General features: G+C 48.2%; 1 protein-coding gene across 6 annotated transcripts in view; it reads right to left on the reverse strand.

Moving 5' to 3' along the window:
- PAX2 (paired box 2) overlaps positions 1 to 16,673 on the reverse strand; it is a 109,150-nt gene that overhangs the window by 15,975 nt on the left and 76,502 nt on the right. For all 6 annotated transcript variants that reach the window (XM_056805424.1, XM_056805421.1, XM_056805427.1 and 3 more), the window contains 2 exons: positions 11,161 to 11,336; positions 9,006 to 9,132 (listed from right to left, as the gene is read on the reverse strand). In XM_056805424.1, coding sequence (XP_056661402.1) covers positions 9,006 to 9,132; positions 11,161 to 11,336 — 303 coding nt within the window. The remainder of the gene's footprint in view (positions 1 to 9,005; positions 9,133 to 11,160; positions 11,337 to 16,673) is intronic.

Here is a 16,673-nt window from a genome sequence, read left to right on the forward strand (position 1 = left end):
AGGCCCAAGTGCTGGGAGGCCCTAGCAAATATTCCTTCTGCTGTAAGCCCTGCCAGGACTAAGACTGAGGCTGGGAAGCAAAGACTAAATGGCTCCCCATCAGGAGGCCCAGCCAGCTCTGGCACTGCTGAAGGTGCCTGCAGCCTGGAGCTGGGCTCAGGGCAGGGGTGGGCACTGGACTATTCCTAAACAGTCTGGAGACCCTCATGCTGGGTGGGCACAGGCTAATCCTGTTTACACAGTCTCCTGATACTCCAGGTTTTCCAGTTCCTCTCGGGCTTTATTTTGTTTTCTGAGAGCACTGAATTGTCAGCTCTAATCCTTCCTAAAGCGGAGTGTTTTTCAGCAGCTCCGTGTAAGTGAAACCCTAATCCCAAGGAAAACGGCCACTTAAGCCGCTGTCGCATTAGGTCCGTCTCTGACCAGCCCCAGGATTTCCTCCCACCCTGCCTGGCGGCCCAGCTGCCAGCCCAGAGGAGAGGAGAGGATTCCAGTTTGAAGGCCCCCAAAGCCCTCTCCCCAGTGACAAAAGCAAAGGGTTTGCCTCCCAAAGCTCAGGCCCAGAGAGTGTTCTCGTTGTCTGGCTGCTCTAATGGACAGAAGCAGCTAGCCTCGGAGGGGGCCGAAAGGCTGGAGCCAAGAACGGTTGTTCCTCTGTTCCCATTGGGGGGGGGGCAGGAAGGACACTTTCCTGTCATCTTAGGAGAGGAGGAGGGGAGGAAGGGGGCTCCTCCTCTCCATCAGGATGGTAGCTATGGAGTCTGGGTGCCTACACTTGTGGAAGCGTTGGCTTCTCCATCTCCCTGAGTAATGGATGGGAGACCCTGCCAAGATGTCTCAGAGCTTCGGAGAGCAGAGCTCCAAAAGATCCATGAAGCATTCATTTGGACCCCACTAATTAGGAAGTTGTGATCATTCAGAAGGCCCAGGCTGACTGGCTTTCCCTTTGCTCAGCAAACCCTTTCTTTATGGAGAGGCCAAATTAATGAGATAAACAAGATCTCAGGGACGACAAGGAGGTCTAAAACGTTTAAAGGAACAAACTTTTCCAGCTGCAGCACTTTAGAAGCCTGTGTTTATATGCAAACAGCTAATATGCTAAGTACAAACCTAGCTATTCATTAAAACATGCTCCCAGAGGCCCTCGACTAGAAAACATGTTGTTAGCCTAGTTTGATGATGAAATCGATTTCTTTCTTTAAAAATACTCTGTGCCTCAGATTTGTCACTAAAGTCACATGCGCCTCACTCCTTTAGACCAGGAGTTCTTAACCTGGTATCCTTTGGACTCCTGTGTATTTGAAAAACATTCTTTTGATAAGGGGACCATAGGTTTCACCATTCTACCAAAGGAGTCTGACACACACAAAAAAATAGGATAAGAACCTCTCCTCTAGGCTGAATCAGTGAAGCTGTGCTGAATGACAAGAGCAGTCTATTTGTAACCTTTTAGAAGGAAGGAGGAGGAAGATTATGAAATAAGTAAAGTAATATGGTCTCCCTTGGTCCCAGAAACAACTTTCACACCTGCCTCTACCTCTACCACTCATTAGGGAGGCCAGCCTGCTGTCAGGTGAAAGGTGTTGGGGTTGACACTGGAGATGAGTTTGAGAGTGTGGGAGGTGGAATTTGAGAAGGAAATGCAAGATAGAAAGAGAAATAAGGCTAGGGATGGGGATGCGGTTGGAAATGAGGTTAGGGAGATCTATCGGGTTGGAGGTCAGGCGGAGGACATAGGCTCAGTCCAGGTCAAACTTGGGCAGACTCTAGGCTTTCCACTGAATTAGCTGCCTCTGTGTCTGACTCCCCTACTCTTTCATCAACAGGTCACTCTCTTGCCTCCTTGGGGAAGTAGAAGATCAGAAAGAGGAAGAGAAGGAGAAATCAAGAGAGGGAGGGAGGCCCAGGGCACAGGTACCATTTGTCAATGTCTCACTGCTATGGAAATGCTCTTTTATTAAATCTGAAGCCTGGGGGCTAGACTCCTCGGGGATGCCCTGAGTCTCCAGTTCTGGACTCCTTAGCCTGACTAAAGAGGACACCATGTTTTGGCTGGGACAGTCCCCTCAGCACAGGAGACATTGACAGGCTAGGCTGAGGAGCTCTAATCTGGTTCAATCTCAATAGAAATGGACTCCTTTCCAAGTTCCTGCAACAATCAGGCTGTCCTTCTCTTCTCAAAGCAGGAGGGGGAACTGGTGATCTCTGTGAAGAAATTCCTTTTCCCTATCAGTGGTTTTAAGGTCGGAGACCCTTCCACTCCTTAGGATCTTTATTGCCCTCTCCTCCCAAAGAAGGGTTTAGGTTGTTTGTTTTATTGGGGGTGGAGGAGAGGGGCACCAGAGAGGAATAGGTAGCAACACTGGAAAGAGAGGAGGTGTTAACAACAGGAAACAAAGCATCTTTGGGATTGAGGCTTTCAGGATTCATTGGGAGGGACTGGAGGTGGGGCATAGAGAATGGGAAAGATTAAGATTGTAGTGGTTGAGTTAGGGGAGAGAGGTCTAGAGTCTGAGGACTTCTAGTCTTCCTGGGTTTGGGGTGAGGGGAAGAATGGGCATTAAAGACACTAAAGTTATTGGCCAGAAGGTGGGAGTGTGGGTAGAAAGAGCCATTGATGGGAGCAGAATGCCCTTACTTTAGCTTGCCCCTGACCTGCCACCGAGCTGTGCTTTTAACTGTCTCAGGAGTATAGGAAGTTCTGTATCTAGGCTTGACTTCCATTGCCTCAGAGGTGGGGAGGAGGTTGCTGAAGTGCCAGTAGATGATTGTCTTTAGGCAGGGCACCTTCACCCTTAACCCTTTGGTCTTAGAACTCAGGTCCCAGAACCTACTGCACAGATGAGGGCCTAAGTGGGGCAGGAAAGGATCTTCCACTGCAAGACAATTGCTGGATCTTTAGTATCTACTGCCTTGGTTCCTTTTACTAACTAGTTCTCTACCTAGGCTTTATGGCTTCCTGGTCACAGGCAGACCATGAGCAAATCACTTTTCCAATCTGAATCTCAGTTTCCATCCTTTGTAAAAAATGAGACACATGGACTAGATGATCTCTGACATTCCTTTGGGCTCTGATATCCATTGAATCTCTGAGTCTTTTCCTTTCCTTTCCTTATTCTTCCTTGGTGCCTTCTGTGCACCTACCTGCCTCCCCCCCACACACACACACACACACATACCCCAGGGACTGAGATGTCCCTGGATAAGTTTCCTTCTTTGTGGGGCTGGTGCAGAAGCTCTCTGGACATCCCACTTTGTGGGAATTCGCTGGGTCCTGAGGGTCCTATTTTGCCTGCTTGCTGGCCTTTCTCTCAACTGTAGGAAGCCTGGTTTAGGGGTGGGGGGCTGGCTTCCCCTCCCAGTCAAGTTTCTCCTCTTACTGGTCCCCTTCTCCTTATCACTTCTTAGACTGGGCTCAGTTCCAGACCAGCAGCCTCAAGCAGTGGGCTGGAGAGAAGAGCCACGGCTGAGCTAGAGCAGCCCAGCGGCGGAAGGGAAAGTGGGTGATAAATTTAAATAACCAGCTCGACTGGGCAGCTTGCTGAGTTGTGATGCAGGGAAATTAAAATCTCGGCAGAACTTTCAAATACCACCCTGAAAAATTGGTCTCTTGGTGCCAGGGGAAAGAGGGAAGTGGAAGGAAGGAAGGCAGCAGGGTGGGGGTGATGGCATGGTCTCTCCTAGTCACTATTAATGGAGACTCTTAATCCAGTATGCCCTAGGCCACCATCCCTCTCCTTCCCCAACACACTCTCACACACTCTCTCTCTCTCTCACATACACACACAACCCAAAGACTTCCCTGTTCTTAACACTGCCCATCAAGTGGCTGGTTAAGTTTGAAATCAATCTCCTCCTTACCAGAATGCAGCAGGAATACCCCACATACCAAGCCCTCTTTACTGGCCTGAGCTTCCTGCTGGGCCATTTTCCTTAAAGCTGGTCCCCAAAGTGTCCCGAGGAACGAAAAGCTTCTGAATGCCCTTATAATGCGTCTAGGCCATGCCCAGGTGGCAGCCCATACCCAGGCTTCCCCATTGCCTTGCTGGCTGGTTCCCTGGGAGGGCCTGCCTGCCCTTTGCCTCCTTCCCTCTCTACTTCCCTCCCCCAAAGCCTTTAACTCACTGCAACAAAGCAAGACTCTCAAGATTCTTTGAGTGGACACTGAGAGCCTCTCCCAGACCTCCTCCTCCTCCTCCTCCCACCTTGGCTGGTGCCCCCTCGGCCCCTTAACCCTAACCTTATTTAACCCTAGAAATACTCAGAGCCCACCTTTCACATCTCCCAACACACTTAAGGAAAAATGGGGCCAGAGAGCAGGGAGGCAGCCTAAGACCACACTCCCAATCTCTAGCACCGCTCTGTAACAACAGACTTCCAAGGAGGCAAAGAATGGTGGGGGAGCAGGCAGGTCAGAGACCCTCGGGCTCGGATGGAGCCCTGAGGTGGCCCACGAAGACCTGAACAGAACCCAGGTTCTCACCTTGACAGCACCTCCAGCAGACTCTGCTTGTCCCCATAATAAACACATCATGAATCATTCATCTTTAATAGATTATGCAAATCAGGAGGACATAAAATCAACAAAGATCAATAACTGCAGCCGTTTAATTGCCAGCAAAAACATTTTAAGAATGAGCGTAATCTGCAGCCCTTTCTCGGGTAATGGCGCCATTAATCCAAACATTGGATCTTGGCCTAAGTGTAGAAAAATCATCCCCCTTCTCGGGGCCCCCTCCTCGTGCCCTCCCCTCCCCCACCCCCCCACTTCTCTCTTTTTGGTAATTTCCAGTTTCGGAGCGAGTTTCCCCGTCATTACCACTGGTGAACAGCTCCGAATGTTAATGGTTCTGCTTTTGTTACTTCTCGCTTGATTGAAATGTCGCATACAGATTGAGATGTTAGTGCTAACTTGCCACCTGGGAATGTCAAGCTGGGTCTGAAATGAACTTTTCTCACACTTGGATCCAGATGGATCAGCCGGAGATGTTCCCAGGCTGAGCTGGGACTGTTCCAGGGCCATTGGGGGGGTGGGGGTGGAGAAGCACTGAAGGTGGGGGCACTTTCTGGAGCAGCCGAGTGCTCCTCCTGCAGGGGTAGCCCCCTGCACCCAGGGCCACATCTCCCACTCAGGCAGTCCCATGGTGGCCGGGTGGCCCAGGCTGGAAAGGGAAGGCCTTCCCGACTTCCCCTCTGCCGTCTCCCCGGGGAATTCTACTTTGGGGGTAGTTTCATGGGCACCTCTCAGTCTGTGCCCAGGCCTGGAGAAAGGCAACCTGGAGTCTGCCAGCTGCTTCCGGCCCATCAGCTCAGATTGGCCACAGGAAGCTCTACTGCCAGGCTCCTAAGTGCTTGACTTGAATAGCTGTTCTCCAAGAGGCTATATTCTATCCTAGGTGACACTGGCATCCCCTCATCCCCCCAAAGCTTGGCCTTTGAAAAGCCGGGTTCTATGAGCCACCCTTGGGTCTAGCGGCTTCTGAGGCTCTGGCCCCCAAACCTCCAGCTCTAGGACTGCCTCTGTGCCCAACAAAATCCTAATCACTCCCTCAAGGAGGACATGGAAAAGCTACGGTTTAGGCTCCCAAGAGAGAAGGCTAAGGGCCAGTCCTGTCCCTCTTATGCTGTGGGGTAAGGACATCCCTCTGTCCCAGGATCACACCATCAGACCACACACACACACACACACACACACACACACACACTCCCCTGTTCCAATATTCTTGGCCAGGATTGGGGGCCTACTCTACCCAGCAGGGGCTCCGATGCCTGCTCCCTGCCGATGCTGCTGGCTGTGACGCAGAGCGCCTGCAGCCCCTCTGCCAGGTCCCCATGCCGCCTCCATTCCTCGCTTGGCGGGTAACGCCTCAGTGTCTCCCAATCCCCACCGCGGCCGTTCTCAATCATCCTGTCTCCCAATGAACGGCACATTGGGTTTAGTGTCTCCAGAATAATTAGGTGAATTTTAATAACACCTCAATGTGTCTCTCTCACACTTGGGCACTTTCCTGGCCCGGAAAGTGTTCTGCAGTGCCAGGCACCTTCTGTGGGGCAACCAGGAGCTTCTGCAGAACTGAGCCTTTCCTTTCAGTGTGCCACACCCCACCCTGCCATGCCCCCAGCTCAGGCCACCCCATCACTGTCCTGTCTAGTTTCTTCTTTGTTAGCTCTCCCACCCCTTCCCAAGAAGGCTTCCCAAGGGTCTGTCCTTGGCTCTCTTCTCTCTGCATGCTGTCCCTTGGCGATTTCATCTACTCCCACAGCTTCAATTCTCACCTCTATGTAAGTGACTTTTATGGCTAGATCTTCACCCTGAATTTTTCCCCAGAGTTCCAGTCTTGTATTTTCAACTGCCTGCTACCTACCTCTAGTGGGACACTTGGACACTCCTGGCCTCAGACTCAACCTGTCCAAAATGGAAGTCCTCAGCTTCCTCTCAAAAATTTGCCCCTTTGGTTTTGGTTTTATAAGATTACTCACTTCCAAAAATGAACAATATGGAAATAGGTTTTGCATGATAATACACGAACAAACTAGCTCGAATTGCCTGCCAACACTGGGAGGGAGAAGGGAAGGGAGGGAGGGAGGGAGATAAGTTTGATCATATAACTTAGGAAAACTTGTATGGAAATTTGTTATTACATGTCAGTTAAAAAAAAGACCAGGAAAAAAAATTTGCCCCTCTCCTTAACCTTTTTCCTAATCCTTTTTTCCCATGAATGACTCTACCACAAAGTTTCAAGACCTGACTCATCTTTGATTTCTTCATATCAAATCATTGACCAATTCTGGTTGATTTTATTTCTGCCATTCTGCCATTCACTTCCACTAGAACTAACCTAGTCTTCTTGCTCAGACCATTTTAATAGCCTTAGGCTGGTCTTCCGGCCCCTGGCCCAAGCACTCTTCCATATATTCAATATTTCCTTCTCATTTCTGCCCAAGGCCTCTTCCTATGCAACATTATGATCATACTACTCTTCTACTCAAAGCCTTTATTTGATTCTTTATTGTCTGCTAAATGTGGCAGCTGAGTGGCACACTAGATAGACCTGGGCCTAAGGTCATATTTCGCTTCAGGGATACTTATGAGCCTCATGACCCTGGGCAAGTCACTTAATTTCTGTTTGCTTCAGTTTCTTCAACTGTAAAATGGGATAATTAAACACACACACACACACACACACACACACACACACATACCCTACTTTCCAGGATTGTTGTGAGGATCAAATGAGATAACATTTGTTAAGCACAGCACAGCACCTGGCTCATAGTAGGCACTATATAAATGCTAGTTATTAAAGTATTAACTCCTCTAATTTGGATACTCCAGGATTTTTTCTATCTGATTCCAACCTATAATTCTAGGTTTTTCTCATATGATCTCTTCCTATACTCTATGCTTTGCCCCAAATTCTCTGCAATGCTTCCTTCCCACCTCCATTTTTGTTCCACCTTCACTCATATCCATCCCATTATTCAAGCCATCTCCTAGGCTTAGAATAGACTTCCCTGCATCACTTTCTGTTGAAGCCCTTCCCTTCTATATTTCATAAAGCTTTCCCTGATGGCACCCTCAGCTAAAAATGAAATGTCTCTTCATACAGTTTTTCCTAGCCCTTTGTCAGAATCTTTTCTTTGCACTCATCTCACACTCTCGTGTATTAGATATTTTTCCCTATCCTCAGAAAACACATTCTGTGTCTTGTCTGTTTTTACATCCCTAATGCCAAGCCTAGTGTCTCATACGTGCAAATAATTAACAAATGTTTGTAGCATTGAATTGATTGCCTACAGGGTAGCAAAGGAACCCATTTGCCCATGCCGATGTCTGGATTGTTTTGTCTACTGCCTGAATGTGATTCAGTCTGACCAATAGCAATGTATTGTATTGTATAGTAATGTATAGTATATGGCTCCAATGTATAGTAATGGCTCCAGGAGAGGAAATGATGACCATCTGACTGCCCTTCTGGGCAGAAGATGGACTGAAAGACTGGTACCTTGCCCTCCCTGTGGAACTTGCCTCCCTAATCAAGCCTCTAAAGTCATAGTCACTCAGATTCCTCTGCCCTGGCTAGGCATCACAATGAGAAGGAGAAAGAGGGAAATTGATTCAACAAAATGTATTAAATACCTAATATTAAGTGTTTGGGAAGCTAATTGGTGCAGGGGGCTTAGAGTCAAGACCTGCGTTCAAATCCAACTTCAGACACTAGCTGTCTGACCTGTTTGCCTCAGTTTACCCATTTGTAAAATGGAGATAATAACAGAACACCTACCTCCCAAGACAATTATAGGATCACATGAAATAATAATTGTAAAGCACTTAGCAATACCTGGCACATAGTAAGCACTATAAAAATGCTAATGTTTATTATTATTACTTACAGAGTACTCTCCTAACACCTAAAACCTGACAGGATGGGTACCAAAGGTCTTTCCATGCCACTCTCCCCAAGCTGAATATACTCACTCATTCCACCCCCACCCACCCCCAAGATCTGCTCTAGACTCAGCCTATGCTCAATTATTACATAAAATGGTAAATGTGAAGGGGAAGCAGAGAGTGAGATGGGTGAACTGGTAATGACAGTGAGCAGCATTGGCTCCCAGTACCAGGCTTAGTTTCAGAATCACAGATCAAAGGAATATTAAAGATCATCTAATCCATTCTCCTCATTTTACTGATGAAGGATTAAAGGCTAAAGAAAGCAAGTGACTTATCCAATGTCACAAAAATAGCAAGTATTTTGAGATACTTCCCTTCCCTTCCCCCCTTTCAGAAGCATTTAGAGACTCCAGAACACAGAAAGGAAATATGTTTCTCTTACTCCTTTTCCTAGCCTCCATCTATTCATCTTGTAACAGCCGTTCCCTCCCCCCTTCAATGGTCACTCGCTGAAGAATTTCTTGGTCTATCCAGAGCCAGACGCTACAGAATAAGAGAACAGGACCCTTGAACCGGACCCAGCCCTCCCTTACTGAGGCAGGTGGCTTACCGGTGACCACTGGGTACGTCTGGGTTCCCGACACGTTGCTCCCCAGGTCGGGGTTTGCAGAGGCAGATAGACTGGATTTGACTTCATCAAGCCCAGGGGTCAGAGCTGGGAGGGAGTACTCATTCCCCTGGGAGGAGAGAGAAAAGAGACAGCTCTCTATTGATGCTGAGGGAGAGAGAGGGAGAGAGAAAGGGACCATTCTGGTGCAGATGGGGAGGAGGAACACGGGAGTCCTCCCAGATGGGGAAGAAGGAGGAGGCCTGGAAAGGGGAAGGTCTCAGAGGAAGATGAAGTGTCCCTACTGTGGAGGAGGGGGAAGACTGCTTCCCCAGGGAGAGGGATGTGCACTGACTGAGTTATTGCTGGAGGAGGAGTGGAGGGGGGGGGGGGTTGCAACTCTGAGTTTTCTCCAAGGAAGTGGTACAAAAGAGCAGGACTAGGAAGGCCCAGGTCATCCCTTACCCATCCCCAACCCGGAGTGTGAGGCAAAGGGTGTCCTTTTGGCTTCCTGGGGTGGAGAGCATCAGGAGCAGACAGAGGAAAGGCACTGGCAGTGTTAGATGTTGGGGGGTGAGGAAGGAGGTTCCTGAGGCCTGCCTGTCTGGCACAGCTTGACTTTCTGAGTGGGTATGGGTTCCCCTTCTTTAAAAACAAACAAAGAGGCCTCAGCGGGCCCCCTTGCTCTCTGCCTGTGCACTGGGGTATGAAATTGGGGAGGGGGAGAGTCCACATGGCTAACAGAAGGGTGGGAGGGGGCCAGTCATTGACTCTGAAAGGGTGTCCTGCCCGAAACACGCGGCTAATTGCCTTTTTATTGCGGCAGCCGCCAAGCCAGACCCCAGAGCTGGGCAAAGGGGGAGCCTGCACAAAGCAGGAAAAGTTGGTCTGATTAATATTACGTTAAATTAAAACTGATTTTCTGCTCTTTCGGGTCCGTTTTTTTCCCTTCCGCTTCCTGGCCCCCCCAGTGGGCCCCCTCCCCTCCCTGGCTGGACGGGATTGCCTCGTCATTTCCAATTCCTCCTCGTATTGATCTTCCTGTAGAAATCAGTTTTGTAATTAGCTGCAAATTAGGCCTTCTACTGGGGGTGAAGCTGCCCCCTGATTTATCACCAGAGTAATTCGCTGTGATCGGAGAGAAATTAAAATGAACTCAATTAGGCTTCGGATTTGCTTTATGGGCCCTGCTCCGAGTTTCAGGGGGAAAAATGACTGTGCTAGTGTTTAATAGTGTAATGAAAGTAAATAAAGGTTATTCATTGTAATACAGCCGGGGACGGGGCGAGCTCACAGAGCCGGCCCAGAGCAGCCTGAGCCTCCTTTGTTGGTTTATGGCTCGGGGCACCTTAAAAAGACTTTTGATTTTTGTTTTATGAAGACAAACAGCTTATGGGATAAAAGGACAGGCTGGGAGGAAGGCGAGTAGCTAGCTGGGAGCTGAAGGAACCTCTCAGCAAAGCAGACTGGGCTCTCCTGTGTGTGGCATGTGTTCTAAATGCGTGCTCTTTCTCTGTATGTATGTGTACATGTCTATAATAGATGCCATCTACACCTGAATTCTATGTACTAGGTGGGTGCGTTTTGTGCTCCGTGTATCTAAGCCCTGCCAAATGACTCTAGCATAGGTGTGTGGGTGGGCTCTGCCTGTGCTGGGTTGGTGTGATTTTCCAGGTGTGTGTGTGTGTACTATACTGGTGAGGGTGAAGCAGCTCCTGGCCTGGCCCTTTGATATGATGGGGAACAACCAAAGGCTTCCTGGCTTCTACTCCAGACAGAGCTCGAGGTCACCTTGGGAAGTCTAGCCCATGGAGCAGGTGACAGTTTAGATGCTGAAGAAACTCTGGGTGAGTTCTCTTTCCAAGTGCTAAGGTCCTCCCCACTGTGGGTCAGGGAGAAAGGGTTTTAGAGCCTGAACAGGTTTCCTGAAGGGCCCCCGGGGGAGAAGGAATCAAAGCCAAGGGAAGGAGAGGTGACCTAGAGAACCCAGAAAGAGGTGGGCTGCTTCCTGCCAGAGCCTATGCACGCACCAAACACACGAGGCCATATGCCACCACATGGCACGCTGGGTATGTCCATGGATGCTCTGGGTCTATATTCTGGTGTGCTTCAGCTTAGGGCTGTCCCCCTTGAAGTCTGGATGCTAGAATGCCCTCACCTGCTCCGATTTGATGTGCTCTGACGTCTGGAAAACATCTGGATAGGAAGGACGCTCAAAGACCCGATCTAAAGCTTCCAGCTGTTGTTGAGTGAAGGTGTCCGCTCTCAAGTGCTTCCGCAAACTGTCCACACCACTCTGGGAGTCTCCATTCGGGACGGAGCCCTCAGACACATCTGGAGGACATAGAGGACACAGGCGTCAGTGCTACACCAAGAATCCAGAGGGGGACAAGTGTGGACAAAGGGAATGCTTGGGTTTGCCCCAGGACTCCAACCACATTGTTGCCATCCCTTGACTCCATTCAGCTCTCAGCTTCTGTGATGGAACGGAGCCAGGAATGACAGAGCCAGGACTTCAATGAGGGTCAAGGAAACCTGAGGGAAGTCTTTGGCCAAATACTTAGAAAGAGTAAGGTGGAAAGAGGAAACAAAACTGGTGGAAGCTTAGGAATGGGAGAAGGATGCTGAGAACAGACCAAAGGAGCTCTCTAGGAATGAGTTCCCCCAGCCCCCTGATTGCCACTCCTGGGGCCTGGGCCTTTTCATTTCCAGAGGCTAGGCCTTCTTGAAGGGAGGGACTGGATTTACAACTCAGGCTGGCAACGTGAGGCCTGTGGAGAATCAAGGTCAGCTCAGAGATGAGTCTAGGTTTCACCAATTCCCAGGGTTGAAAATCACCAAATCTCTGTGACTGAGTGTAATATGATAACTGAGTAAAAAATTAACTCCACTAGGAAGGGAGGAGGAGCTCTGAGAGCAAAGGCTCAGGGAGTCAGGGTGGGGGACGAGGAGAGCGGGTGATCTATGAGCAGGGGATGGGAGCAAAGAGAAGAAGAGACTAGAAACAGGCTTCCCTTGTCAGTCACCCTTCTCTGGAGGGTCAGAGCCCAGCCCATGGCTAGGTACTCCCCAGCTGCCAGGCTCTGCTCGGGCTTAGGTCTTTCTTCAAGACCAACCTCTCAGCTCCCATTTTGGGGAACAGATGAGTGTTTGGCTCTTCAGCCACCTCACTCCCTGTTGGGGCAGCTCAGGTCAGGCCTGCAAAAAAACAAAACAAAACCCTACTCGAAGTAGCCTTGCTCTGATGTTTCTTTCTGATTCCTTATCATGTATCTCTTCTGTCCTGAGTCCCAACCCAACCCCAGGGGTCTCTGACTTTGCTAAACCTAACCCCTTTGGAAGAGCCCTGGGACTAGGACTGGGCCCACAGCCAGGACCACGCCAAAAGCACAGGGGATGTTATATATATCAGTTTATAGGTGATTATATGATATGATATAATCAATATTGCATTATATACAGTAACACCGTACAGTATCATTCGTGAGACCATAGAAAATATTACATATTGATTAACCTCAACCTGCAGTCATTGTGTGTACGAGAGAGAGAGAGAGAGAGAGAGAGAGAGAGAGAGAGAGAGAGAGAGAGAGAGAGAGAGAGAGAGAAGGGGGGAGAGAAGGGGAGAAAGAAAGAAGGAAAGAGAAAGAAAGAGAGGGAGGAAGGGACAGAGGGTGGGAGGGAGGGAAGGAAGGAAGGAAGGAAGGAAGGAAGGAAGGAAGGAAGGAAGGAAGGAAGGAAGGAAGGAAGGAAGGAAGGAAGGAAGGAAGGAAAGAAAAGAAAAAAGAATAAGGGAGAGAGACCAAGTGAGGAGCAAGGAGGTGAGAGAGAGGCAAAAGGAGTCTATAGCATATGTATGCATATAATGAGGAAAAAACAAGAATATATATATGTTTGTGAGAGACAAACAGATATACACATGCATAGGACAGAAATAAATGTATGAAAGAGAAAGGGAAAGAGATAGGAAAGGTAGCTCTAGGACATGGCTGTCCACAATTGAGAGTCTTGACAGTTTGCCTGTCTTGAGCCTTGGAAGCCTTAGAAATATAAAATTGGCCCAGAGACATTCCATCTGCATTGCCGAATGAGTTAGGAACAGGATCCAGAGTATAGTAAACTTGACTGATACAGTATCTCCCTTTTTCCTCTCTCCATGATACATTTGTATATGTTTCCATATGGGTGTTTGTGTATCACTCTGCATCCAGAGTATGTCCAGAGGCATCTGGGTAAGTGTATTTCAGGGTAAGGCCTGGCTGTAAGTGTGTCTGTATGTATGAGAGTGTGCAGACACCCTGGGGTGTGTGTGTGTGTCTGCGTGTGCACACAAGCACACACGCACATGCTTGGGGTTAGGGTTAAGCCCCTACAAGAGAGGGCATCACTGTTTTCTCAATCTGGGCAGCTCTTTTCCTGTCTCATGATGCCCCCACCCTTCACAGAGTCCTTCTGCCTCTCCATGCACCCCCCTGAAAGACCACATGGAGCTGTTGCAGGCTGTGCTGGCAAGGCTGAGGTAATGCCTCTGTGTGTCTGTGTGTGAGTGTGTGGGGCTGCTGAAGGGCCATCAGGGGATTTCCAGGGAATTGGACATGTGCAAGCCTTGGAGGGTGGGTGCAGGTAGCTGTGCATGCCTCTGTGTGTGCATTCTATTGCTTACATGCATGTATGTATGTGGGGGGATGTGCATGGCTGTGGCATGCTCTGTGTGTATGTGCATGTGCTTGTGTAGGGGCTGAACTGCAGCTTTGTCCTCAGGTCACTGGCTGGAGGAGTCTCTCTTCCTTCATTTATTCAGGGGCCCTTCAGATCTTGACAAATCTGTCACTCTAAATTTGCGAGAGATTATGGTGCTCTCTCCCCAGCCCGCAGAGAGGTGATATATGATATCTGCTGCCCCTATTGATTGCCTGATCTGGTGGCAGAGGCCGGCGAAATGAACTTGAAATGAACATCATGCCTCAACTCATTGTGCGTATAATACACTACTTAATCCCACATTTTTCAGCCGCTATGGAATTCAATTGATCAATCATGTTCCACTGATAGTACTGTTTTAGGGGTTATTGCTGCTCCCTTCACGCACTGACCTTTTTATTTATTTATTTTTTTTGTAAACTCAGGCCCTGGTGATGAGACAGGTTACAGAGCCAGCAAAAGGGGGGGGGGGGGAATGAAAGAAAAACAGGAGCAGAAACTGGCTGCAGAGAGGAGGGGGAATGGATGGAGGAAGAAGGGAAGAGGAAGATGAGGAAAAGAATAGGAGAAGAAAGAGGAGGATGAAGGATGGAATTAAGGGTGATGGAGGAAGGAGTCAAAGCAGATAGAAGAAAATTGAACGGAATAAGAATGGGGAAGGAAAGGATGGAGAGAAAGAGGAGAGTGGGACTGTGTCAATATAGGCCATCTGTGGGGAGGGGATTTGCCCAGTCAAGCTGGGCCTGTTGTGTCTGCTTCAGGAGGGCTCAAATTTTTTCTGCTTTCCAGAGGTGGGAAGCAGTATCCATGGGTGCTACAAGGGATGGGGGCAGGGGGGCAGGCTGTAGTTGAGTAGAGAGGCAATTATTGGGCCAGAGAAATGAAAAGGCTACCAGAAAAAGTAGAGGTGATGTTATGGTGGAAGAGTCTAAGAGGGAGGAGGGAGATATGGAGAAAGCAAGCCTGGGAAGGAAGGAGTATGAGCTGGGGAGGGAGGGGGGACATGGAGGAAGGGAGGGAGGAGGGAAGGAAGAGAAGGAGAGAGGGGGAGACAGAAAGGGAAGAAGGAAAGAGAGAAGAAGATGGGAAAGGAAGAGAGGGAGAGAGAAAGAAAGAGAGGAAGAAGAAGAGGGAGAGACAGAAAGAGAATGAGAGAGGGAGGTAGAAGTAAAGGAAGCAGGTTTGAGCTGGGCCTTAATGAAGAAGGAGGGGAGATGGGGGGAGGGGGAGACAAGGAAAGAGAGAGATAGACACAGACAGAAAGACAGAGACAGAGAGACAGAATTATTAGACTAATGAACAGATAACATCAAATTCTACAACCTTTCCCCTTTTGCTGAGGAACTTTCCTAGGGTCTTGGATTTAGGCTGGTACCCAGAGGACCAGCAAGGTTCCAGCTCAATGGGTGAAGAAACTCCAGCTTAGCTCATCATGCTCCTTCTTTCCTGTCTTTCCAAATATCCATTAACTATTCAACTTCTGGCTCTTTTTTCTTTTCTGCCCCAGGGGTTGGCACCAAAGTCCCCCTCAAGATCTTCCCCCAAAGAACTTAGTCTGCCCTGTTAAGGACAGGGAAACATTTCTAGGAGAGAGACAGAACAACAAAAGCCTAGGGTGCCTAGCTCCCAGCCCATTCAATTTCATGCAGAGTCCATCATAGCTAGACACCAGAACCCCACCCCAGTAAGACCCTGGTCACCAGAGAGCAGGTCCAAAGTAAGATGGTTTGTCTGCCTGATTATGGGAAAAACCATGCCAGCATGGTTCCATTACTGAACAAGAAGTCTTTGTATTGGGTGTTCTAACATAGACTTGAGGTCAGGAAAGGGGAGTAAGTGATTTATATGTATGATAGATATCAATAGATAGATATAAATATAGATATATATGGAACAGATTGAAAGACTCCATTCAACAACCAGAGTATATCTGTTCTGAATAACTCAATTGTGGGCACCTCCCTTGCCTTAAGAGAAGGGTAACCAGACAAGGTGCCAAACTCAAAGATTCCAATGCTGCAGTATTGATAACCAACTCTAAAATGATCCCTTCATGGGCATATGGCTGCCAGAAAGAGGTCAAAACATGATACAGGGGATGGTGTCTCAGTTCCATTCCCAAGTCTAGGCCAGCTACTTCTATTCTGTAAAAAGTAGCGCACATGCTGGTAGGAAAAGTGTCATGCCAAACTAAAGTGTCCTGTGGCTAGTAGGAGAGTAACACTACCTTTGAAGACCAGGAAGTCAAGTGACCACTATGGGGACCTAATCCAAATTAAAATCAACATTGGGAAACCAAAGTGGAGAGAGTCACTAATCATATGCCTGTCTCTATTTGAGTCAATAAAATGTATTAAGCACCTACTGTGTATTCTGTGGCATGGTTCTGTAAGTCATAAAAGGGAGATACAATCCTTAAGTAAGACATGATCCCTCCCCTCATGGAGTTTACAGATAATGGCAAATACACAGGCAGTAACTGTAATGCAAAATAAAGCTAGGTAAATGTATTACTAATGGGCAAACACAGTGCTACTCCTCACTCCCCACATACACACACATGAAAGATCAAGAAAGGTTAATGAAGAAGGTGGCATTTAAATTGGATTCTAAAGGAATTCCATAAGTAAAGAGGATGAGGGAGGACCTTGAATGGAAGACAAAAGAATTTAAACTTTACTCAGTAAGCAATAGGGAGCTACTGAAGACTTTTGAGCAGAGACTTGACATGATAGTTCTATGCATAGCAAAGATGTATCTGATAGCAGTACAAAAAATAAATTAGAGGAAGGAGAGAAGGGATATATAAGGACCTTTTAGGTGTCAGGAATCAAGAGGAAGAAATACAATGAAAGAAAAAGATCTGAGGTAGATCAGCAGGACTTGTCAATCAGTTGAATAAGAAAGGTGAGGGGAAGGGAAGAGGTAAAGATAACCAAGATTTCAAACATAGATGACTGTGTTTAATGG

Source organism: Monodelphis domestica, chromosome 1 (genome assembly GCF_027887165.1).
Source record: "Monodelphis domestica isolate mMonDom1 chromosome 1, mMonDom1.pri, whole genome shotgun sequence".
Lineage (NCBI taxonomy): Eukaryota > Metazoa > Chordata > Mammalia > Didelphimorphia > Didelphidae > Monodelphis > Monodelphis domestica.